Here is a 27,296-nt window from a genome sequence, read left to right on the forward strand (position 1 = left end):
TTGACAATGCAGGTCAAATTTCCAGTTGTGTAAGCATGCATTTTGATGCTGCAGGAGTTTTTGGAACAAATGGCTTACATAACTCAGATGCAGGATGATTCAAGGATGCCTTGCCAGGATAAATTTTAGAATTAAAACGAAGTGACAGAAAACAGAGCAGAAACAGACGCTTAACACCTTGGACTGCTTGCAGATATACACTGAACTTCTATTATTGTATCTAGTGGATTTTTGTGCAACATGCTAAATGAAATACTATCTGTATTCTGCTTAGTTAAAATATACTACTTGTTAAACAACAAATTGCAAAGCACAGAATGACAGCTACCATTTATGCATCCCCACTTATTACAGGCAGGGCTGCTACTGCCTCTGACAAAGCCTTCCCAATGCCACCCACTACGACACTGTGCTTCCCTTTACTTGCAGCAGGCTCATTTGGACAGTTGGAGCTGAATTTCCTGCACCAACCGTCATCTGTACCTCATGTACTGTTGTGTGCAAAGATTAATCCAGAACAAATCAATCATCCTGCAGATAAGACTAAGGAAAAGCGTATATTTTTGCCCATCTTAAAAAAGCAAATCCAGGAAGTCCCTTCCTGGAGAGGCACTAGAACCGACACAGCTTTGTAAAAGAGCGGCATGTTTGGCACAGATGGGCTGATGTGACTTCATTAGACTTTTTTAAACAGACTTTCTTCTGTGAAAAAAAAAAAAAGTGGTTGCCCAACTGAGACTTCAGTATTACAATACACTTACCTAAAGAAGAAAAAGTTAAGGTTGGAAACATTACATTTAACATTAAATCTAAGTATTTGGCCAAAAGAAGAAAAAAAAAAAAGAAAAAAAAGAAAAAAAGAAAAAAAGAAGTCATTATTACAACTCTGGAGTCAAGCAGTCAGGTTAGGAAATGCCAGAATTTGAGGCAAATACCTACCAATATAAGCAGAATAGTATGTCTATTGTTTCACAGGAGACTCACAACGATGAGTTAAAAACAACACAGCTTTAGAAACATAATTTTAAAATCTCCCACAGTATTTTTCAGCGCTAAAATACAAGCTTCTAAGAATCTTATGGAAAAAAAACTTTGGATATTCTGCACCAAGTTAGTCTCTAGAAATTTCAGGCTAGTCAGCCACTGTATACTAAATTAATAACAGCAAGAGCCAAAGTAAAAACAAAGCAAATACTCATGTCCAGAAAACAAAAATAAAACCCATATGAGATTGTTTTTATTTTTATTTAGAAGTAAAATAAAAGCATGGCACTTCTGTCTAGAAGCCACTGACATGCTGTGGTAAATTCAATTGTGGGAAGATGTTTTTAGCTTCCAGACTCCTTCCCATTTAAGCTTCTTCCTCTTGCTCTGGAGCTTAGTACAAGCTCTTGCACTTCCGAAGACATATCTGTTTAAGGCAGCCGCTGGACTTCAAGCTTATCAGCTGATGGTGCTTCAAAGACATCATCTTCAACGCTTTCTTCTATTGGCTTCATCTTTGCCGAAGTTCTCAGGTAGGGAGATGTCCGGCCTGGGCCTGCCATAGTTCCAAAGAAATTTTTGATTAATTTCACAATTTACACCTTCTATTTATACCCATTTGTGACAAAGAGTACAGAATCTGATGATCCAATACTAATTCCCTCCTAAGGGGATTTTATTTCTGAAAGTTTCTTTATTATTCAGCTACAGGCATCAGGAAATCCTGACATGCACCAGTAATACCTTCAGGGTTCAAATTCTACAGCCAGTTCAGTCACAGATCTCTCCCCAACTTCAGTGCAAATCCTGAGACTGCATGAGAAGCACACTACTGTGGCCTTGACATCTGTTTTCTCATTTGTTAGACTCACCCACGAATTATTCTCCAAAAGGACACTATGACTGGTTACCTTATGAACAGACGGTATGTACATCTGCATACTTGCCTTCACTGGGAAACAACTCTTACATTTACTGGGAAAACCTGAGGTGTGTATGTTATCATAGTCCCAACTGCCTTAAAAACATGATAATGTAAAACTTAAAGAATATACAATATCCCCATAAACAATCATAAAGAGAACAAGACAGATTAGGAGATGAAGGCCATACAACGTTTGACTGACAGAGATGTCATTGCTCTAAGACAATCTGCTAGGAAAGCAGCAACTCGTAAAGCCTGCCAGAGCAGAGCATGCACAAAAGCCATTGCTGGCAAGACATTAAATGGAGCTTTTGTGCAAGTTGCCACTGCAAACTACATCTGTTTTAGTTAACCTTTCAGCTTGAGCGTTTCACCATAGAACTCCTTTAACATTAGTCTAACAGGTTTATTTCCCATCGTTCAAAGAAATGATATCTGAAGCTGCACAGTTCTTTCTCTGTGAAGAGTTAACCACAAAGGTACAAGGTTGTAAACAGTTAGCATATGATGACCAAAAAGAGCAGGGAAATCTCTGAAACACCACTTCAGAAGAGAAGAGCAAGAGGTAGTGGTTCTGTCTGACAGGTCATCTGTATACAACCTGAAAGTTTTCTTGAAAAAAAAATACTGGTAGCCATCACATACTGCTTCAGGACTATTCTTACTACTTCTTTAAATAAAGTTTGTCAGACACACAGTAAGTGCTCTGCTAAGGAAGCCTTCTTATGAAGAAGGACTCCTTTCTGAGGAGATTGGATATTAGGAGGAAATTTTTTGCTAGAGGCTGGTGAGGTACTGGAACAGGTTGCCCAGAGAAGCTGTGGATTCCCCATCCCTGGAAGTGTTCAAGACCAGGCTGGATGGGGCCCTGGCAAACCTGATCTAGTGGGTGGCACCCCTGCCTATGGCAGGGGGGTTGGAACTAGATAATCTTTAAGGTCCCTTCCAACCCAGGCCATTCCATGATTCTATGATTCTGCTGCGTATTTTACACACAGAGAACAAAACACTTGCTACACGCAAGACCAGCAGGTGTTACATTACTGCACTTTTAAGTCACATTCACACAAACATGGTTTGGAATTAGCTGTTTAGAACTTTTTGTGTTAAAGATGTATTAGTATTTTATTCTAGCATTCAAAAAAAAATTAACTTGTGATAAAGGGACACTCACATGCATTTTTAAACACCGGAAATGTTAAGCACTTCTTTCCACACATGAGCTTTTACAACCTCTGTGAGTGATGACTGCTTTTAATCATCAAAATCCAAGGTTTAGATATAAAACAGACTTTGTTGGAAGACATTAACAAATTACACTCAAAGGTGTAATTTCTGAAATTATTTCTGAAAATGTTGGATTACAGTTTCATATTTTTTACATTTTTTTTAATTTCTATATTAGAATACTTTGGTTTTAGAATGTTTTTCTTTTGTTTAAACGTGCTTACTCTTCTGTCCAGAAATCTGAAATAAGAATCCATAACTCTGCTGAACAGGATCTAATATTAGGTCTAACACTGTTAAATTGTTCGGTTCAAAGCCATGCCCTTGTTTCCTCCAAATACAAAAAACTTTTCTATTCATGCCTCCACCCAGCATTGGACAGATGTTTGAGACTCAACCAGGTCTTGAACGTAGGCCTTCCATACACTGCTCTTATATTTTCTTTAGGTCCTAAACTAAGATGCCTATTAAAATGGTATTTCCTCTGAAACCCAATCTTGCTGTTACCCACAAGCTGGGTGTAACATAGCCAGCACACACAGTGAGATAATGCTGATAAAAGCATTACCAAAACAAAGCCTTTCTACATTCCTGCTTAGCTCAGAAGTTCACAAATTCAGATTCATAGCAAATCTCAGTGATCTAAACCAAGTACCATGGAAAAGACCCGTATCATTAGTAAGTATGACTATCAAGCAATAGAATTATTGAATAGAAATTAATATTGAAATGTTTCTTAAAGGACTTAAAGTTCTGATTGCATTGAACTATTTCTGCTTATCTCATATTTTGGGAAAAGAGATACAAAAATTTCATCTACAAATAAACTACACCTGAATGGATAATGTACATAAAGCACACGTACCACAACACACAAATTCCACTTTATACCTTTTTGAGGATGCTTGCTGAGTTAATGTGATGTTATCAACATAAAGCATCATGCTGCAAACGACCCACTCCGTAAGCATTACAGAACTCTTGTTGGTTATTTCCTTAACATAAAAGCAAACAGTTAGTTGGGTTTCTTAGTTAATTCATTTCAAAACGCAGTTTTGTTAGCAATTGTAGTTTGGGGCCTACTAATTCAAAATTTTCACACTTTTACAGCAAAACACTTTGAAAAAAGCCTTTTATCAGTTTCTTTAGAAAATGAGTTAAAGCTGATAAGGTATAGAACAGCTAAATGCATAATGTAAAAGTTTTATTAAAAAATAATAAATGCTTATTATTTCAAGAACATGGAAATTAGGAGAATAAGGTTTGTTTTTATTGTGGCAGACAAATATCATATCTGTATTGGGAAGGTTTTTGTCCACACAACTGATCACCTAACAATGACAAGACAGAAGTCCTCCAGAATTCCTGCACAGGTAAGTTTCTCATTTCTTCTTCTAAAAAAAAATATATATATAGGTGTCGGTTCCATATGCTCTTCACTATATCTTCTGTTTGATTTTGTTTGTTCATAATAAACTAATGCATGACTAAGAGGATCCAGGGGAACACAGCTCTGGGACAGTATGCCTCAGCACATACCTCATACTGCAACTTAAAAGCATACACAAAAGACTGGCTATGCTGCAGTGACAGCACCCAGAAGGTTATTGAAAACAACAGTGGGAAGGTAAATGGCAGCTTTTTTTTTTTTTTTTTTGCTGTGATCCAAGAAAAAGTGCATACATGGCCACAATCTGAATTCAATGCAAATCTTTAGACAGAGCTCACCTTGGTAGAAAAACTGTCATTGGCAATGGCATTACACAGGACAAACAAGTTGGCAAGATATTTTGGCAAAAAGACAGACTAAAGTGTTATAGTTTAGTTAGACAAATCACCTTTTATCAACTACAGAGGTCAGAAATTTCGTATTAATCAAAATGCAAAGAAATAAATGATAGCATTTCTTGAGGTGTCTTACACACTGCTCTAGGGGCAACCTCCCCACCTCTACAAAAGAGAAATACTGGACTCCAGGGGCTGCCACCACACCTAGCAATGGTAATGCTACCAATGGCATGGTGGTACTACCAACTACACCAACCGTTGTCAGAACATAAAAGACATTTAAACCTCCCTCTCCTCTCTCCTGGGGAAAGTACACACCATACACCAGAAAACACGGTACATAAACCAGGAAACGTACAGCAGAGAACAGTGTTTTTAACAAGTATATACTGAGAATAGATGCATCTTAGGGATTAATGTAATTACAGCTGAAAATGTCAAGCATTTAGATTACTTTCTCCCAAAGCTGAAATACTGGTGTTAGTGTTCTGATGCTAGGCCTTGGAGAGAATTTTAATTTTAGCTAATTGCACAAACACAGTTTTACAATTTCTTTCAGGCTTCTGAGTGTGCCAATTTGTACAAGTGCCCTCTATGCAGAGGAGTGGCTTCAGTGCATGGAGCTTTGCCTTGGAACAGGTGAAAAGCCAGTTGAGAGCTTATGGGTAAAGATCGGAGAACAGACCAACATGGGAGACTTCACAGCAAGTATCTGCTACAGGCTGCCTGATCAAGAAGAGCAAGTAGTTGGAAGCCTTCTTTAGACAGCTGGATGAAGCCTCATGATGGCAGGCCTGGGTGCTCATGGGGAGCTCTAACCACCCCCGTAGCTGGTGGTAACAGGGCTGGGTTCAAGCAGTCCAGGAGGTTTCTGGAGGCTGTAGAGGACAATTTCTTCACACGAGCAGTCGATGAGCCGGCTAGGGGAGGTGTTCTGCTGGACCTGTCACTGACGAACAAGGAAGAACTCATCAGGGAGGTGAAGGCTGATGGTAACCTTGGCTGTAGTGTCCAAGGGCTGGTGGAGTTTAAGAAACTGAGAGAAGAGTGCAAGACAAATAGAAGAGTTACAACCCTGGGCTTGAGGACCGTGGACTGTGGCTTGCTCAGGGATCTACTTGGCAGGAACCCCAGGGTCATGGCCCACAAGGGCAGAGAGACCCTAGGACAGCTGGTTGATCTTCAAGGACACCTTCCTCTAAACAGAAGGACAGTCCATTCCAATGTGCAGAAAGTCAAGCAAGCGTGGCAGAAGGCTGGCATAGATGAACAGAGAAGTCCTGAAGAAGCTCAAACACATACACATAGTGAAAGCAGGGATGAGCTGCTTGGGAGGAATACAGAAACACGGCCCACGCATGCAGGGATGGAAATGGGAAAGCCAAAGCTCGGCTGGACTTGGATCTGGTAAAGGGCAACAAGAAGGGCTATTACAAATACACAGGCAACAAAAGGAAGACCAGGGAAACGGTGAGGCTACGGCTCAGTGGGGCACAGGACCTAGGCAGAAAGCAGATGGAAATGTCTGAGGTACTGCATACCTTTTTTGCCTCAGTTTTTACTGGTAAGGTTTGTCCCCGGGCCTCCCAGATCAGTAACTCTAGTGGCAGAGACTGGGAGAGTGATCCTTTACTTACAGGAAAGGTGGACTGAGTTAAGGACCACCGAAGCCAACAGGGCATACACAAGACTGTGGAACCACTAGGGCTGCATCCAAGGGTGCTGAGGGCCGGCTGAAGCAGTTGCAAGACCCTTCTCTGTTGTCTTTGCAAGGTGATGGCAGTCAGGGGAGAGGCAAATGCCATGCTTGTTTACAAGAAGGGCAAGGAGGAGGATCTGGGGAACTACTGTTCCATCAGCCTCACCTTAGTCCCCAGAAAGATTACGGAGCCTATCTTCCTGGAAGCTGTGTGCAAGCACATGAAGGACAGCAGGATTACTGGGAATACCCAGCATGGATTTACCATGGTCAGACTGTGCCTAATCAGCCTGACCATGTTCTGTGGAGAGATGACTGGCCCCTGTGAACAAAGGGAGTGGAGTAAATATTGTTTACCTGGATTGTAGCAAGGCCCTGAACAGCCTGCCATTAAATCCTTCCAGCCAAACTGGTGAGAAATGGACAGGATACATGGACTACAGTGAGTTGGAAACTGGCTGGATTGCTGAGTTCACAGGATGGTGAACAGCAGTACAAAATACAGCTGGCAGCTGGTTACTAGCAGGGTCCCCTGAGGCCTATAATGTTCAGTATATCTTTATTAATGACCTGGAAGATAGGACAAAGTGCACTCTTGCCAAATTCATAGACAACACTCAAGTAATGAAGGAAACTGCTGACAGGCCACAGGGTGGGGCTGCCAGTCAGAATGGGCCTTCGGAGGCTGGAGAAAAGAACTGACAGAAATGACATGAAGTTCCACAGAGTCAAATTCCTGCACCTGGGACACTATAAGCCTATACAGCAGTACAGGCCAGGCAGTGACTGGTTGGAAAACAACTTTTCAGAAACAGACCTGGGAGCCCTGGTGGACACCAAATTGAGTATGAGTCAGCAGTGTGCCCCGGCAGTGAAGAAGGCCATCCATATATTGGACCATATTAGCAAAAGCATAGACAGAAGATCAAAGAAAGTGGTTATTCTCATCTACTTGGTAATTGTGAGGCAAGATCTGGTTTGGGCTCCCCAGTACAAGAAAGACATGGACATATTGGAGTGAGTGCAGTGGAGAACAACCAAGGTGGTCAGGAGCTGGAGCATATGGCATACATGGAGAGGCTGTGAGAACTGAGTGTGTTCAGCCTTATGAACAGAAGACTCACAGAAGATCTTACTGTTGTTTTCGGCTACCTAACAGAAGGCTACAAAGAAGACAGAGCCAGACTCTTCTCAGAGGCATGCATTAAAGAACAAGGGACAACACTCATGAGTTGCAGTAAGGGAGAATTTTTTCACTGTGAGAGCGATAAGGCACTGGAGGGGGTTGCACAGAGAAGGTGTGGAAACTTAAACCTTGGCAATACTCAAAGCTTGACTGGATATGGCCCTCAGCAACCTGCTGTAGCTGATCTTGCTTTGAGCATGGGGTTGGACTAGATGATCTCCAGAGGTCCCTTGCAACCCTCAACTGTACTGTGATTATAAATGTTCTTTCAGGAAACAGAGGATAAATTAATAAAGTAGCACTGGAAATTTCACCAGCCTTTAACAACTACGTCCCAGCTGTCACCCTAGAATTCTAGAAGGGTGAAATATTATCAGGGCTTTTGCTTCCATCTCTCAGGAGATAGAACATTAAGGAGTGAAAACAGACAGGCCCTCCCAGCCTGAAGGAGTCCATGGATGAGAACTGTGAGGAACACAATGGAACACAGTAAATAGTAGAGTGCAAATACTTTAAATCACTTCTTCACCTTAGCAGTGTGTTTAACCACAATAAATAAGTGGCTGTGATTTTTTTTCATCATAGATTTAAATTCTAACTACCAAAGAATAATATTTCCCAAATCAAAATAAATAATTCTATGTGACCCTTTTAAATTGCTAAATTGTTAAATTGTTTAAATTTTAAATTGTTAAACAGCTTATGCCAAAGGAGACAATTGAGCATCTTCTGTTTTTTGTGCTGTTGTTCAAAAGTGGGTTTCAGAGTTCAGACTACTGTTGAAACACAGATTCAGGGAAATTGGAAGTAAACAACAGAAAGCCTAGAAAGTATTGTTTAAAAGGCTTCTATAAAGGAATAAATTCCAAGAGCAAAAGGTCAGATATGGCTTCACTAACTTGATCTGTTCTGTACTACTCCCATCATACAAAGCACAAGGAAGGAAATTCTGACAGGATATTTGGAGATTTTCCAGGGGGCATCAAAAAATTAGTTACACACCATATCTTTCCACACCCTCCCAACGCAAACTACCTTCGGAGGAAATGCAGAGCTCCCAGCTGATGAGAGGAGGAAATGTTTTGCTTTGTTTTTTTAAGTTCTACAAGCTCTAGTCACAGACCAAAGGAGATACTACTGTGACAAGCACTGTGGATTCACGCTGTTTTGCCCCTTTGCTATAAACATTCCATATTATGTCTACATATTCAGATTATATCACAAATTATTACTATATATGCTACTTTTTCTAGTGCCTACTTGAAGTAGTTTCAGTTAGCATAGAAATCCTTAAAGCAAATCTATAAGATTCTGTACACTTAGTTAATTTACAGCAGCAACCCAAAAGCTACACTTTGCTCCTACTGAGGACTATACGAGTTCTACAATCATCTTTAGTTATCAACTAAATTGTGTCCAAAATTGGTATGAACTATTTTGAGCACTCACGTAGAGAGGATGCAGAGGAAGTCCCACGAAGAAACATCTGCAAGCCATCCTCACTGTCGCTGGTACTGGCCATACTGTTTCTCATCTGCATCACAGATAGCTGTGAGCAAAGACTAGGCTGACGATCAATCTTTTTGGAGGCCTAAAATATATATATATTATTTTAAAAGAGGTATCAAGTGAATTTGAAACAAAAATTGAGACTTTTTTTCTCTGTAGTTGACACTCTGGTCTCAGCTGTGACTATTTATGAATCAAGAAAGAGCAGAAGATTCTGTGCAGTGTAAATTGATTTAAATGCAAATATAAGATGCCAGTAATATATTGGAATTAGAAAATCAACAAGCATGAATTATTAAATTTTTCTTCTGTGCTGTACTGGAATTTGCAGGTATTTTCCTACAGGCAGATTTATTTTTATTATATGGTAATCCATTACTCAAGTATGATGCTTGGTAATCACATACAGGCTTCATGACAGCGTGGTCCTCCTTGCTAAGAACTGGTTCCTGATTATACTGAGGACAAATTAAATGCATCATATGTACAATATTCTCCGTCCAATGATTTTAGGGTCTTCTATTTGCTTGCAGGACTTTTTCTGAGATGTCTTTGTACTATCATATTTACTTGAAACAATGCATTTTATCTTATTAAATATTACTGAAAATCAGAAAGATATTGCAGGTTTATGTGAAAGGTGGTAATCAATGGCATATGCATAACGAATAACTCCATTTTACTGAACTTTAACAGTCAGGAATTACCACTCTGTTTCATGTAGAGAGGAACAACTATTTTCCCAAGAGTAGTGAAAATCTCCTTATGTAGAAGTCATAAAGTTCCTTACAATTAAAATGGTATTTTTCCTGTTTTCCAACATACAACAAATAGACACTCTTCTTAGCTACTATCATCTTGATAATGAATAATCTACACTGGATTTGTTTTGGCTGCTCTCCTGTATGTCCCCTGTGTACAGAAAGTCTACTACAAAATTTTCTGTTGAGATTGTTACCAGATTAAAAGTACTAAGGACACCAGAAATATGTACATTTGACAGTGAAGCTTGTGAGAAGTGACATATGCATAGGGTTCTGACAATAAGGAAATTAAGGTGGTTTTACTTGACAGAGTGTTTCTGTCACGCATTATATAGGAAGGGCTTGTGAAGAATTTCATTTGAGGAAGAATAAAAAGGTACTACAAATTTTCCAAATGCTCACTCTTGCTGTTTATAACATATATTTTCCAAAACTGTTGAGATGCGAAAGTTACAATGATTTTGATTTCAAATGACTACTTTCACTAAAAATAAGGACTTGGTACAAACACAAGCGAAAATGAAAATGTAATTAAGAAATATACATAAAACTGTGAAGCCAAATATATATGTATATGACGTTAACATTTTAAATGACTTTTGAGTAAAATATATACTCAGTGCATATAACTCAAAAGTGTTACTAGCTGTAGTTAAATGGACCTTTTCTGTTCATACTGACACATCTGTATATTATAAAGCTATACCTTTATAGTTTACTAGTAGCTCTACTATATTTACCAAATACCTCTATTTAGCATACAGCAGTAAATACAGACAGGGTAAATACAGAACTAGAAACTACTTTCAGCCTTGATCTCATCTAGCTCAACAGGCTCAACAGGTTGGGTATCCATTGGATTTTCCAAGCTCTGCATACCAAAATAAACATTTCAAACAGCAAGGACTGCCATTTGATGACAGCAATACCCGTGGCTGCAACCCAGCAGGATTAAAAGGGAGGAGGCAGGAGCTGTTCCCACAAGGAAACCTGAAAGGAATATGCTGATGACAAATCCTTGCACTACTGTTTTCATAAAATGTGCAGATGTTGTGTTAGTCAAAGCATGAAGGAAATCAAATGGATAGGAAGGACACAGAGAATGGGATAAAAATTACCTAAGCTAAGACAGTATGAGGGAAAAAAAAAAGGATAAAGAGGAAAAGGTAAAATAAGAGACAGAGAAAGAGAAGGGATTTCTTCTGGCAATGAATATACTCAGATATTCAAACTGCATCTGTTTCAGACTTTTTGGAGGATAGCATGAACTCCTTATGAGATGAAGTTGCAGTGTCCCAGCAAATCAATTTTCTAACATATTTAATTCAGCAATTCTCTTCTGCCAGATTTTGGTAGCTGGGCTCTGTTAAAGTCTATCCACCTTCCTGTTGTTGTTTTTAACATTTTGAAGGTATGATAAGGACTTTTTACTTAAAAAAACAAAACAAAACAAAACAAAACAATTTAGACCTTACAACAGTGAGTATTCCATGTGGTATTACCAGAGAATACTGACACTAGTGCTGAAGTTCTACTGTGCAGCACAAGTCAGCAGCATAAGTGTGTTGCAGATGAGTTTGTATGCTATGCACAATAAAAATACCTCAATGTGCCTAGAGTCACCCACATGTAAGAAAATAAAAGAAGGGAATGAAAGAAAGAAGGAAGACAAGAAGAGAGAAAATTAAAATAAAATAAAACAAAACAAAACAAAACAAAACAAAACAAAATAAAATAAAATAAAATAAAATAAAATAAAATAAAATAGAACAGAACAGAACAGAACAGAACAGAACAGGAAGAAAGCAGAAAAGAGGAAAAAGTCAAGAAAAAAAATAAAAGAAGAAGAAAAAAAGAGGGGAAAAAAAAAAGGAATGTAGAAAACAACTGTCCCCCAGGAGATGCCTGCTGAATGCAATTCTTAGCACATAAAGAAGGCATGCTGCTAGGTGTTCCCTCCAGATGCCATAGTTCAGAAATGACTTACTGTCTATACAGTTTTTTTGTTTTGTTTTGTTTTTAATACAGTACATCTTTGTACTCTGTAATTCTTACCCTTTTTTTTTTTTTAAAAAAAAGAAGAAAAGTATTAACCACATATGTTGTAAGATGTACTTCATAGATGGCATATTCCTGCTACATCACTTTTAGTTTATTGCACTAGTAAGACTCACAACCTCAGATGATCAATGAAAACAGTGATCTGAAATAGTTTTGATGATCTAATTGCAAGACAGGGTAATCCTCAGTGTCACTGACCACTGTAATCCCCTATGTCGTTGACCAGAGGGCAGAATAAGCAGTGTTTTACTGCCATAAAATTGTTCTCCGACAATTCTTTTTCTTCCTCTCCTTATAACCAGTAGAAAATTGGGAAAACTTACAATGTCTAATTAACCATAAATACCTTACAAGTGAAGCATACTATGTAATTTGTATGGTAGCAGTGGCAGTCATTCTTTTTGGATCTTTTTCCAGTAAATTCACGACTTTGAAGAATTAACTATTTAATCTCTTTGTATTTATGGGCAATCTGACAAAAAGGATTTTTGCTCTCAGTTAGTGTGAGTTAAGTCAGCAAAGGCAGAATATGAAAATACTGTATTATAAATATCCTAAGCTTTTCATAAATGATGGTGAAAGTTCTTCAAATAAATTACATGAGAACCCTAGCCACTATATAAAGAATAGAAAAATCACTACTAGCAGCTGAGTGGCATACCTTCCAGATCTTGAAAAGCCCTGTAGCTAAGGAAGGAGACAAAATGAAAGTAAAACAAGATAATCAATATATCCATGGCTATGTCCAGACCACTTACCATGACACCTAAAGCATACTCCCTCTACACGCAAAGAACATAATTACAGCTGAAAATGTCACACAGAATGAGTTATTTTCAGACTTCTTAGCAAAGGTATTTATATGGATTTCATGCCTTCTTCCACTGATTATACTGTATCAATTCAACACTGCCTTTTTTTCTCATATTGGCAACACTCAAGCACATGTTGAAATTACTCATTTTGGCAATCAGTGTTACCCAGCAGTCTGTCACAACAAGTGAACTCTTCTAAAATACCCTGAAGCTTCTCTGTACAAAGGTACACATTCATTAGTTAGAAATGATATCCTAGAAGAAGCACCTTTTTAGCTACTGCTCACCACGTCTGCCAGTTGGCAGTAGCCAATCAGCTGAGAATCTGTTATTCATCTTTCTTGCACATTGCTGTGCTAACATCAACCTCAGTATTGATGCTGACAAAAATGTTGCACTGACTCATATTTTGGCACTAAAAGGCAATATGAGTATGAATTCAACAGCTGATAGCAGCAGATAGAAAAAAGGTGCTTTAAGATGATTTAAACTTGAAGTAACAATACGAGGTCTCTTCCAACCTAGAAATTCTGTGATTCTGTGTGATTCTGTGATTTGTGTGAGGCAGGAAAATTCCCAAATGAAACTTCAGTTGCTTACCTTGTCATTTAAGGTTGGGTCATTCAATGAATACAGTTTATTTGTAATATCTTTGCCAATAAGATACTTAAAGATCTCATAAAGAAATGGTTCAGATTCCAGAAAATAAGTCAGCCTTTCTCTGGACCAGCACAGGAACTTGCAATTATCATCTGCGACAATGGTAACCTGAGAAAACACATACTCAGAATTAGCCCTTCTCTTTTGCCTGCAAGTAAGTGTTACCATTTTATTTGTGCCTCTATTTAAAATAATTCTTAAATCCATTACACTTTTTGTTGTCCCTTAGAACATGATATTTACAAATTTAAAACAGCTCACATGTTTATTATCATCATATTTTTAACATATAAGCACGACCAGTTTGATTTGCTGAAAGTCTGGTGGGAAATAATATGAAGGGGAAATCTCTGCTAAGTTCTAAAACTTTAAGTATTTATGTTACAGGAGATTTACATGCAAAGTCAGTCCTGTGTTGATGACACTTCTCACATCCCAACAGGCCTACACATTTCTTGGTTTTAGTTCATATCACTGTGACCAAGCAGGAAGAATTGCTGTAATCCAAAAGTTTCAATGAAAGAGTTTTAAAAAGGAGACTAAAAAAAAAAAAAAAAAAAAAAAAAAAATTTAATCTCTCTTTCTTCCTTGTCAGACCTTTTGATCTTACAAGCACTACCTTCTAGCACGTGAACCAGGGACCTCTTTGCTTAGTTATTGACAATTTTGCTGTTGATAGCTGCAGCCTAGTTTACACCCTCTCTAGGCAGGCTGTAGCATTTATAAACAACTCATCAGATTTGTACAGTTGTGCCAGTGGAGGGCAGTGCCACACAGAAATAAGCCCTGTGATACTGCAGCATGTTTTACAAGATGAAGTCAGTCATCTAGGAAGAAAAGAGGTGCACTGTACTATCACAGACTAACTTTGCCTCCTTAAAACAAATAAAAAATATATAAAGCCTAAGAGAAAATAGAAAGTCTAAGGAAAACTGTCAGATATACTCAGGTTTTAACTTAACTGTCTGATAACAGTAAAGTAAACAGGCAGAGAAATACAAGCTTGGGAGGAACTTGTCAGCATTGCCAGCAGATGGAGTCCCTAAGACGAAATTCACATCCTACTTTGATGGCACTCCCGAGAACATTTATATTGCAGCACGCCGAAATGGCAAACAGCTAGCAAATCTCACGAGTGAAGGATGTGTACTGCACTAGACTGCAATAATTTTTCAGGCAGGCACAGCTTTGAGTTTTTTCCCTTTGGCAGAACTGATTCATATCTAGCCATTTATGAGAGAAATAGATTGTACCAAGTGGTCTGCAGCCCTGCAGGATGCCTTGCTGCCGTGAAATGAATACATCTTGACAAGTATCTCCCTCTGGCATTAAGCCTAGTATTTGACTGGAACATGTTACATCAGTCACTGACTTTACATTCCGCATTACTCTTCTCCCTCCCTTTCTGCCATGGTATCAGCGGGGATGTATCCAGTCCAGCCACAGTCCAGTAATTACTACATAGACACTGTTAAAGAATATAAAGTAAGAGGCAGCAAAACAGTGATTTCAATAGTATGTGAAAAAAAACACCTTCTCTAGTAATAGTATTTTTTACTACAAGCTATAAGATATTCATTAATGTACTAGCATAATTAAACCACTAAAGATATATATCCTTACTGCTCCCATATGAATATTTTAATTCTAAGCAGTATGATCACCTTCAGTTAATGCTGCTTTAACAATTTTCAAGATGATAGAAGCATTTAACACCTTTAGATAAATACCAATTTCAAACTATTAGTTCCTGCATTTTACAAATCCTTCATTTTAGTAACACCAAACTTTACTGTAATTAATTTTCTTTTTCTGGTTTTTGAACTAGTGAAGGGACTGCTTGCATCATCTTTTTCTCCAGTAAAGCTCTCTCTTAAATAATTTCTCCTGAATGATATTTTAATACAAAATAAACTTGCGAACAGTAAAAAGGGAGAACAGAATATCAAAGGACAAACTATTCAGTAAACACCATCATAATACTGTTTTGCAGCATTTCATTCAAAAAAGTTTTTCTTGATACGGGCCATCACTAAACACCAGTACTAGAAAGGCAGCATATGACTTAAACCAAAGTGTACCTGGAATTTCTCACCCCGGTTCATCTGAGTTGATCGAAATTCAGGTGAATCTATAAAGGCACAGGGGTAAATATTATGCAGAAAATGCCCTCGATAAGAGACCTTCATTCTGGAAATAAAAATGTACAAAATATCACTTTAAAATCACAGAGGTCAATTTATTTGATATCATTTGAATATGATTATTGACAATGGTAATGCGGAAAGTAACAGGCTAAAATATATATTTATTCTGGAGTTTCAGCCAAAGAACCAACCTGTTTTCTGCCTGAATCTCCTCTGATTCCAATTCTGGTTGCCTGATGCGGTATGTAGCCTCAAAACACTGATTTTCAAAAGGGAAAAGGTCTGAAGGGTAATGACTCCACAGTCACACCAGAATCAGGCTTCCTTTAGATAGCTAGCTTCACAGTGATGAGCAGCTAATGACTTCAGAGTCAAAGAAAACCATGAAACCTGATGTCACTGTTGCCATCTACAAAGACTGTTTAAAATATTGGCCAGAACTTAGCAAGACCTTCAAGATTACAGCCTGGCCACGGGGATTTTTACCTTCTCATCTGGGTTTGTGAGCCAGGTCTGGGCAGTGCACTTGACCCAATTTCAATAGGCCTCTTGGTTTACAGTCAATTGGAGGGTTAGTCTTCCCCTCCCTCATGAACAATATTCTTTAATGTTAAACCCAGAGAATGCACTGAGGATAAGATTAAGGATAACGAAAATATCCAAAACCGGAACAAACTTCTTGCTTGTTCTGGAAGACACTTTCTGTGGTATTGTATGAATATAATTTCCATTAAAATCAATATGGCTGTACACACACATTGATGCACAATGTATTTTCAGTAGGACACATCACTGTCATTTGAAAATAGTGTCAGAAAATAGCCTATGGCTAGAGGCTATGTGGCTATAGACCATAGCATGCAAGAAACAGTAACATTTACAAAACTAGCAAGCAACCAAACAACTTTTTAATGAATTTAACCACCACACAATACGTAAGACCATTCCCAAGCTTTATAGCACCTACTTCCCCTTCAGCAGGATGCTCAGCCTATCATCAACTGATGTTTTATCCTCTGCAGCATAAGCTTGACCTGTCTTTAAAGTCTGAATGTTGCAAAATTGCCCAGTTAATCTCTGGAACAGCTCTGGAGGCACATGGAGTGGTTCGAACATTCTCTTGTAGAGGCTACTGAGCTCCTTCTCTATCTTGATCTAGAATGCAAACACAAATAAACATAAATACAGAGACAGACTGGTTAAAAAAGACTGCATGCATGCTTTAGCTGTTAAATCTGAGTAGTATCTTTGTCTTTCATATGTTTAAACAAGAAAAGAAGAAGCCAATGTGTGACATCTATCCACAATGATGCCTTTGGCAGGGTGGCCAAAGCCTTAGCTAGAACCAGCCAGGCTGGCAATGTGGTGCTTTACTATGCTGTTCTCCGCAAGTGGCATGGTAAATCAGACACAAGGAGTCTTTTGAGACTTCTTTACATCTAACAGGGAATAGAACTTGGATGAGAATTACACAGAAAAAAAAATGAGGTTGCCTGCATTTTTCACACCATATCCACAACACATTCTGGCCATCTCTCAGACTCTCCTGGGAGCCTCTCATCCCTTAGCTTCTTGGCTGACTTGCAGTAGAAAAGCAGGACTATGAGTCCTGAAAAACAAACCCATCATATTGAAACCACGTGCGATGAGGGAGGAAAAAAGCAATGCCAGCTGAACATCCCACATCTAGGAGCCCACCCAAACTCAGGCAGCGGCAATGAGGGAAAGGAAGCTGGCTGAAATCCCAAGCCTGGAGATCTTTCCTGAATGAAGGCAGCAGGGAATGAGACAGAGTCCTTGCCTCCCCTAAAGCAGAGGCAGCTTGAACAAACAAATTAGAAGAATGAGCAACAGATCATGAAAAAATAATGTATACATAGAAAAGAAAAATGGAAAAGCAACAAAGAAAAAAGGTAGAAAAAGAAGAAAATGAGTCACCACTTCAACAAATGAGAATATTCCAAGTTTATGCATTTTTCTATTTATTTATTTTTTAATATTAGAAAAAGGGAAAGATAGAATAAAGCAGCACAGGAGTCCAGGAGTCACTTTTCAGCTGATGGTAGCCAACAGTGCCAACTGAGAAGCTTCTGAGCACCCTGTGGTTGGAGGTGGAAGGGGTCCAAAATGATTGTGGGAGGCCCTGGTTTGACTGAGGCCCATGAGAGCTTCCAACTGTCAAGTATATACTATTTCCTCCCCAGAAGACTATTTTAGGGTTAAAATAATAGTCTTTAACCCCTACAAAACCTACGTATTTCATACCAAAAATCCTCCCTGCGCTGCTCTTCAAAGAATGACGTATGAGTGCTGAATAGCGAATCAAGCATAACAGAGGTTTTTGGAAAATTCATTAAGGTTTATATGTTTTTTATTTAAATCTAGAACAAACTGAGCTGAAGCAGAAACTTTCCAGACTTATGGAACCATATTTGAAGCTTATCACCCACAAGCTCAATCACTGGATGCCATCCATCCCACAGATGGGCCACTGAACTCCATGGGAATCACTTTGGAACTGACAATCAAGAAGAGATGGTGGGTTAATCCCTGAGAAACAGGATACAGCTACTTATTAAATTTCTTCACAGGAAGAGATAAGGCTGCTTATGTGACCTTGACATTATAATTTCATAACCTTTCAGGATGGTCTTTGCAGCCTTTATTTTTCTATAAAAGCTCAACAAGAGCATCCCAAACCTGCAGTCTTCACTTTTCACCCAAACATCCTCAAAATATGGAAAGTGGAAGCAAGTTTATAAACTGCAGAGATTTCTATGTGGCCTTGAAAAACAGACACCAATACCTATTTCCAAGGACTTAATACAAAAAATTCTTCTGAGAGCTCCTGAGAACTTTCTTTTGCTTATACATAGCTGAACTTACTGTTAACTTTGTGTACATTTGCCACCCACAACAATGTTAAAATATTCTATTTTTGTTTAACTTTTTTGATCTGTCTATACATATACTTCCATCAACTGTGACTTACTGTCTCCTCAAAACATTTAAATGGATCATTCTATTACATTGCTTTGGCAGGATTTTGTTACATGTCTCCCTTCTCCTATAATATCATCTCTGCCACAGGACTGAGAAGAGGAGGGCTGGAATGCAAATGTTCAGACAAGATGATCAATAAAGTCACAGAATAATTGAGCGTGGAAGGGACCTCTGGAGGTCATCGTGTCCAAGCCTCTGCTCAAGCAGGGCCACGAAGAGTAACATTGCCCAGTATCTCGTGCAGACAGATTCCGAACATTGCCAAGGATGGAGACCCCACCACTTTTCTGGGCAACCTGTGCCAGTGCTCCATCATTTGCACAGTAAAAAGTGTTTCCTTATGTTCAGGTTTCAGTATGTGCCTGTTGCCTGTTGTTCCATCACTGGGCACCACTGAAAAGAGCCTGGCATTGTCATCTTTGCATGTCTGCAACCTCCCTTTAGGTATTTATACACATTGACATGATCCCACTTGAACTTCCTCTTCTCCAGGCTGAACAGTCCCAGCTCTCTCAGCCTCTCCTCATAGGAGAGATGCTCTGGTCCCTTCATGATCGTGGCCCTTTGTGGGCTCCCTCCACTATGTCTATGTCTCTTGTGTTGGGGATTGCCCTGAATTGTTTGATTTCAAAATATGTTCCATACACATATGAAGTTGAGCAATTTGTTTGGTCCATAGCTTCTTCAGGAACTCACTCATTTTTAGGACCCATACCAATTTAACTTGTACCTCTTTCTATCCATGAGCACTGTAAGTCGAAGAGAGAGAAATTCCTTTCCCTGATAAACATACAGGTAGCTCCCAAGACTCCTGAATTCAAAACAATAAGGACATGAGGAGATAACTTGGCCCTAGAGTGCTAATTCACTCCCCTAACTAGCACATAATTCAGATTTCATGATCTCCCTTGTGTGTTTAATACTTAGGAAAGAAAACAGCCGCAACTACTTTCCTAAAGACCGATCAGGTTGGACACTGTAGATACACTTTGGATAGCCCTCCTTGTAACAGACTATTCACCCTCTGCAAGCACAGTTGACTCTTTCTCCAGTCATGCCTGTGGGTCATATTCCAAATGAGCCATATGGGTAGGTGTAATGTTTTGTTCAGCAATGGTTGAAATATTTTGGGATCCTGCCAAAGCTCCGAGTCAGAGCTCTGTAGAGACACTGATTAGACTCTTTCAGCTTCCACTCAGACTGGAAAAGCCAAATCTGTAAAGCTACAAGGAGTCAAAACTGCAGAAATAATCTTTTGGTCAGAAAAGAAATTCACTGTTACTTAGCATGCCATGTTTAATAAAATAAATATTTAACTGAAAATATCAATTATTCATTTTGTAATATGGCTAACTTGTAATTATCTTCCATTCTTTTATTTCCTTAAAAATGTGATTTGTGAGGATGACTAAATAAAATTGATTTTGTGATGGGCAATATAATAGATGCAGACAGAAAATCTAATTCAAAATCTGTTTCTAACTTCTTTTTTTTTTTTTTTTTTTTTTTTGCATCCTCTAGCTTTTTATAGAAAAACACTAAAAAAACAGCCTGAAAGTTCGTAGTAAACAGAATCTGTATGAGAGCTAAAAAGACATATGTGACTACCAGGCATCATTTCTTCCAGTAATCTTGCTGTTCATAGCCTGTAAAAAGGCAATTTATACATTGCTTGGGATATTACCCTGCTTCCATGTACTTTCCACTATTTAAATTCACACAATTTACTAAGAATTTAGAGCCTAGTTTTCAGAGATGCTGAGGACCCAGACCACTCTTACAGTGGCAGGAATAAAAATATTTCGAAAACCAGACTCTGGACTCCAGTTCTCCTTTGTGGTACAATTTAGATTAGCATGAAGTGAATTTTTTTCCTCATACTGCTAGAAAGCCGCAATGAAATGCATCTCACCTAACTGTGAGTATATAAAGGTAGGTTAGTAGTTGGCAATGGTTGTGCATGCTTGTTCTCTAGTCACTGGAGACAGATGGCAATATCACACCTTCAACAGGTACTAGGTAGGTGGCTTGAATGACACCGGACAAACTAGTTTAAACCAGATGTATAACCCTGGGACTGGTACTGTTTAATATCCTTATCAACAACATAGACAGTGGGCTTCAGTGTACCCTCAGCAAGTTTGCATATGACACCAAGCTGAGTGGTATGGTTGATGTGACAGAAGGAAGGGATGCCATCCAGACAGACCTGGACAAGCTGAAGCAGTGGGCCCATGTGAACCTAATAAGGCTCAACAAGTCCAAGTGCAAGGTGCTGTACTTGGATTGGGGCAATCCCAGACATGAGCACTGAATGGGAAAAGAACTCATTGAGAGTCTTGCAGAGAAAGACTTGGGGGTTCTGGTGGACAAAAAGCTTGCCATGAGCCAGCAGTGCATGCTTGCAGCCCAGAAGGCCAACTGCATCCTGGGCTGCATCAACAGAGGAGTGGCCAGCAAGCTGAGAGACATGATTGTCCCCTTCTGCTCAGCCCTTCTGAGGCCCCACTTGGAGTCCTGTGTCCAGGTCTGGGGCCCCCAGCACAAGAAGGATGTGAGTCTGTTAGAGCAGGTCCGGGGGAGGAAAGCAAAGATGATCAGAGGGCCGGAGCACCTCTCCTATGGAAGAAGGGCTGAGAGAGCTGGAGATGTTCAGCCTGGAGAAGACTCTGGGGTGACCTTACTGCAGTTTTTCAATACTTGAAGGAGGCTTATAAAAAAGATGGAGAGCAATTTTTTGTTCAGTCAACGGCAGGACAAAGGGGAATAATTTTAAACTAAAAGAGGTGAGATTTAGATTAGAGGTTAGGAGGAAATTCTTCACTCCGAGGGTGGTGAGGCCTCTCTGAGTCCACATCCACAACCTCTCTGGCACAGGTTGCCCAGAGAGGTTGTGGATGCCCCATCCCTGGAGGTGTTCAAGGCCAGGTTGGATGAGGCCCTGAGCAACCTGGTCTAGTGTGTGGCATCCCTGCCTATGGCAGGAGGGTTGGAATTAGATGATCTTTGAGGTCCCTTCCAACCTGAGCCATTCTATGACTCTCTCAAAGCGAGACAAGATGACTCCAGTTCTTCATTCCTCTTTCATAAGGTAAACTTATTGTCTCAGAAGTAGAATCCACAACACATTATTTGTACTCTTTGAAAGTGCTCTTAATTGTTAGACTCAAGTGTAATCTGCTTCCTCTCAGAGGCCTTTCATTTCTGGAAGTGCTTATGTCCTGAACTATGTAATATTTCAGTGTCAGTATGTGACAGAGACTACATAAGAACGCAGCTGATGCCTGTGTAGAGCACTTCCCAGTTACGAGTAGTTGATATTCCTCCTACATTTTAACATTTTTGTTGCCTGAACATTTCTGTCTTTAGATAGCAGTTTAATATTGAATAAGATTGAGGGAAAGAGAGATTTAGTAAAGGCATCAGTGGTGGTGGTTTCAAGATTTTAATTTGTTCTCTGTCCAGGATTATAGAGAATGTCAAGATGTAGTCATTCTTAAAGTCAACAGAACTGACATTTGTTTTAAGAATGCTCTTCCTGTAGTAATTCCAGTCCCAGCAGAAAGAGCAGCTAGAAAGTTTTCATAGGGAAGACCGTTTCTTCAAGCTCCCCACTTATGTTCCCTGGATCTGGTTGAGATCTGGAGTATGCAACTGTATAGGCATCTATCTCAACTAAGTGTTGCAAGCTTCACCACTACAAGAAGTATTTTGAAAGATGAGTGTACACATCTACAAAGATCAGGGTTAAATGATTTCCTACGATATACATATATAGACATGCCAGAAGGGTTTTACGTGTCCAAACAAGAAAGAGCAAACTTAAAATTCCACCATGTCACTTTCTTTGGTCATGGAATTGGTGGAAAACCACATTTGGATCATGGTGGAATGTGTAGAGTTTGCATATACATGCAGGAAACCATTTTAAATACAGCTGATTTCAACTACTTACTATCTGTCACTTGTTAACACAACTTTAAAAACTCTCACTGTCCAAGACAGAATTTAATCTTTAGCCTCTTTTCAAATGGTGTGGTTGCCTAAGTCTGCAAGTACCTGTGGACTGTCAAAGTTTGTTCTGCAGCTGTTTTTAGCCATACTGGTAAAGATTTCAGCCTTTCTACCATCTCTCATTTTTTGTCATTTTCTTTAATTCTTCTACTGACAACTTGTTCTATTTATTGAAATCCTTAACTTGCACAGCATTTTTTGAAGATGTACACAAAAGTCTATCTGTCTGTTTCTCCCAATGTTCTCTGCCAAGAATAATGGTTTATTCTGTATAAGAACAGATGTGGTCTTGCACCACATTTGTACGGTATACAGTCTGAGTTCTGAGCACCTTCATTCTGTTTTAGTTCCACAGCTAGTGGGAAAGGTGTACAGAAATGGAGAGGAAAGTTACAGCCACGACCTACAGTCCTTTCTCTTTTAGTGTTACTTTGTGTGGTGCACTGGACAGCATGGTGATGGCTGAGTAGCAGAAATACAGTGCAGTTTCATCATCTATCTTGATGATGACATATAAATGGAATGAAAATTGTTCTAAATACAAACAAAAGAGGACCTCACTCTTTAACTGGGAAGATTATTCTCCGAGATAGAAAAATTTAAATGACTATGCACACTCGTTTATGTGTGGGAGGGTGGGGAAAACGAGAAAAAGACTGAAACACATACAGAACCCAAGCCGGTCTCTGCAAAGAAATCCCATAACCCTTTCCTTACTACCAAAACTACAGACAAAACCAGTAACTTCTAAAGTCAAATCACTTTTCAAGAATATGGATTTCAGGAAAATATTTATGTACTGAATCTGACTGAGCTAAGAGCATACTCATGGTCTGCATCCTTACTGAAGTAGCTGGCTTAGTTCAAAATAACCCCTGTGGAATTTATTGATAGGTTTGTACAGCAAGCATGGTAGGAACGTCCTTTTTCTTGCATCTTACCAGAGTGCTCATGCAATTTCGCTGTTATACATACCGGTCTTCTCTTATACACTAGGTATATGAAATGTAAAAGGTTGACAACCAAAAATACAGAATTCCAGATCATTATGTCCAAGGCACAACGGTACAGGGTAGCCCAAATGATGAACAATGCACATCCTGCAAAAATTAAAAAAGGAAGTTAACTTTCACTGACCAATAAACACATTCTTATAAAGCCATCAAGATTTTGTCCACTGCGTGCAATTACACTCAGAAGCAATATATTCTACAAGCTTTATTACACTTAGGCTCTGTGGATCAATGCATGCAAAGGTAGCAGGAGCTAATCACTGCAATGCTACCAACAGGCACTAGGAACAGACTGACAGCCGACTGCAGTCCTGTTGCACAGGACTACAACACCGGAGCAACACGAATTCAGGTCAGGACTGGGGAAAGCAGGAAGGCGCTGCCCATGATGGTCTGTTACTAAAATGCTGTAGAAATGGTAGCTCACAAAACTTGATTACTTGTATTGCATTAATTAGACAAACAGCAGCATAGAAACAAATACTTGTTGTCCATATCAGTGACAATCATATCTACCTAGTGAGCAGTAGTTGCACAAAAACCTCCTGAAGTTATACATGGATATTTTTGACAATTTAAAGGAAGCGTGTCATGAGTGCATTTTGACAAAGTCACAGCAGGAACCAGAATTCTCTTCAAAGAGAAAATTTCAAATGCTTACTCTTTTTTAGTTACTTTACTTTGAATAGTGACAACTGCTTTACAAGATAAATTATGCTGTATGATTAGGGATACTATTTTTAGCCTACAAAGACAGTACTTATCAGATGATAGGTTATGCATCAGTGAGTCCCTCTCAGATAAATGTAAACCAACTGGCCAAATTCAGCCATGTCCAATAAAGGTGCCTGTAGATGTCACAGATACATTTTCCATTTCCTCTTTTCTCCCTGAAGACAATGCTGAATATGAGCTCAATATTCTGTCTTTGTCTGACAGGTGAGGCAGCACGTACATATGGATCAGAAAAATCAACATGTGATCACTCTTGATCTGCTGCTAATTTAGCCTAAGATGAATAGGAGGACACTAGACCTGGAGGTACTGAAGAGGAGTAACACTGTGTGGTTATCAATGCAAAAGACACAGATCCATCAGAACCAGACCTCCTGATGCCCACAGAGTACATTTGCTTCCAGCTTCCACCTCAGTTTGACGAATTCTGATTCCCTATTTGCTCAAAATGCAAGGTGACCTACAGTCCAAATTGGCATGCTCAGATTGTGCAGAAGTCCCATTGTTTTTAAATGAGAGCTACACAGACAAAAGGTTTTACAATACTGAGACCCTTGGTCATTACTGCAGTCTGTTTTGACAAACTATCCTATAATTGCTATAAAAAGGGAAAAATGAACGGGTAAACTCTACCATCAAAGTTTTATCATAAAATAGATTCCTGCTATTATACAAAGCATTCTCATGTAGAAAATACTCAAGCATGCTCACCTACCTATGGTGAGCAGGCCCCGCAGGAAAATCATATGAAAATTCAGAGTAGTTGGAATAACAAGTCCAACCGCAAAGCAAATATTTGCCACATGGAAAACAAGATGATGAATCTCTTTCCAGTTTTCACATGCAGTCTCATTGAAAGGCACAAGGGTGGCATTTTTTAGGTCTGGAATAAAACCCAGTGGAGTAACAGTGAGTGGGCTAATCGCTGTAGTGTTCATCTTGAAGACCCCTGCAAGGAGACAGAGAGAAGAAAAAGAAGACCACGCGTTAAACCAAAATGTATTAGACACAGGCATGGATTTATTTTTTTTTCTCTCTTTCTATAACTTATTTTTCATTATCATTCAGGCAAAAATCTTCAAATGCTTCAAGAGGGCAAGCTAGACCTAGTTCAGTAATACTTTACTATCTCTTTTTCGCCTAAATGTTAGGCTTGAAGCATTCTATATTTCAAAATTTGGACTGTATGCAAACAGCAAACAACAACGTTTGAATGCTAGCTACTATAACTTTGGTTGCTCAGTAAAACATCCAGAGTATTCCTCCTAATTCTACACAAATAACAACCATATTTTGGTTTCCCACTTATTGAATGAGCCTGTGGTCTTAGGCTAAGTAAGTAAGTAAGTAAGAGAACTTAACAACCTACTTAAGAACTGAAAGTAAAAAAAAAAAAAAAAAAGAAAGGCTTTTGTAGCGTAAGCCTCCGTTAGGACACACAAAGCTGTTCTTCTAAATAAGGAGTGGAAGGTCCTCAAGGAGGAACAATGCTGTCTGGTTCATTAAAAAAGCCAACCACACAAGCGAAAAGGAAGCAAACAAAAAACCACCACCACCCAGCAAATCTCTTTTGAGAACGGTAAATAAATATTACTCTTTCTCCTCCCAGTTGATCAGATGCTACCAAATCAGAAGTGGAGACAGCCAGAGTGCTAAGTTTTGATGAAGTTGCTAGTTTTTCAGGGAAAGCACTTGGTCTACCTAGCATAAGCAAGCTTGCAAAACCTCTGGTTGTTTGTGGAAATCCTGGAGAAAATGAGAGTTAAAAAACTCTGATTCCCAATCTGAAAATACATAGGCTTTGTTTTAATAGCAATGATTATTACAGCGTATTTTCTTTTTGCACCAATTAAAAGACGATTTCTGTGGGCAAACATCTTCCCCGAAGAAAGCAAAAAACACCCTATTAAACTGCAAAGAGAACGGGGGAGGATTCAGGACACTACCTTTAATATCTTAGAAGCCAGTCCCCGTAAGGAACTCGGTGTTACAAGTAGTCCAGGGGGTCTTCTGAACATGGACCAGTTTCCAGCTGGAATAATACTACCACCTCTAGATAAGCTGCTTCCAGCAAAGTACGTGTGATCCCCTGCTGCTGCAGCAGGAGAGCTGATACGGAGCCGTGCTTGACTCTCACTAAGGAAACACATGCCTGTATCACTGAGCAGATAGACTCTATAAAGCCTAACATGGTGGGATTTGTGTTCAAATAAATTCTGTAGAGACGGTGCCTGTCCCCACCTCGTGTGCTTGCTAACTGCCACGTAACTCAGCTGCTGAGCAGACTTGCAGGACACGGTCAATGCACCCCATGCTTCCTGCCAATGGGAACACACTCAGCATCTTTCTGACACTTGCAAGTGCTTGTGTTGCCTGAGCTCCATCCGCTCTTTTTATTATTTCTCCCCAATCAACTTGTGTACAGGACTCATGCAAGCTGGACAATTCCTGAAATTAACCAGAAATTAACCATGAAATTAACTGCTTGAAATCCCTTTTGAAAGCAGCGGGAAGAAAGAAATCAGGGAGATTTCTGATCAGGCTGAAAGAACTCAGCCCTCTTGCAGCTCCTCTCAGAAGCCCAGAGCCTGTCACAGATAAGGCACACGACAGAGTACACAGAGACATTTTGCAGGATCAAACACTAGCAAGGACATAGTGTACAGTCCCTGGAGTGAAATGGTTTTCAAAGAAAAATAATATCTAATTTTTAACCAAAAAAAACGTAATTTTATTATTTCTGTTCTTAAGAGCTTGTTTTCCTCC

The 27,296-nt window shown here is 39.2% G+C and overlaps 1 protein-coding gene across 1 annotated transcript in view; it reads right to left on the bottom strand.

The window, feature by feature from the left end:
- Window positions 1-1,200: 1,200 nt before the first annotated feature.
- Window positions 1,201-27,296, bottom strand: part of POPDC1 (popeye domain cAMP effector 1) — a 29,399-nt gene continuing 3,303 nt past the window's right edge. Inside the window, exons 2-8 of the mRNA XM_084284724.1 lie at window positions 25,246-25,479; window positions 23,758-23,882; window positions 16,733-16,920; window positions 15,700-15,808; window positions 13,559-13,726; window positions 9,259-9,400; window positions 1,201-1,540 (exon numbers count right to left, since the gene is read on the bottom strand). Coding sequence (XP_084140850.1) covers window positions 1,416-1,540; window positions 9,259-9,400; window positions 13,559-13,726; window positions 15,700-15,808; window positions 16,733-16,920; window positions 23,758-23,882; window positions 25,246-25,468 — 1,080 coding nt within the window. The 5' untranslated portion in view covers window positions 25,469-25,479 and the 3' untranslated portion in view covers window positions 1,201-1,415. The remainder of the gene's footprint in view (window positions 1,541-9,258; window positions 9,401-13,558; window positions 13,727-15,699; window positions 15,809-16,732; window positions 16,921-23,757; window positions 23,883-25,245; window positions 25,480-27,296) is intronic.

Source organism: Netta rufina (genome assembly GCF_964035555.1).
Source record: "Netta rufina genome assembly, chromosome: 3".
In the NCBI taxonomy this organism is placed as follows: domain Eukaryota; kingdom Metazoa; phylum Chordata; class Aves; order Anseriformes; family Anatidae; genus Netta; species Netta rufina.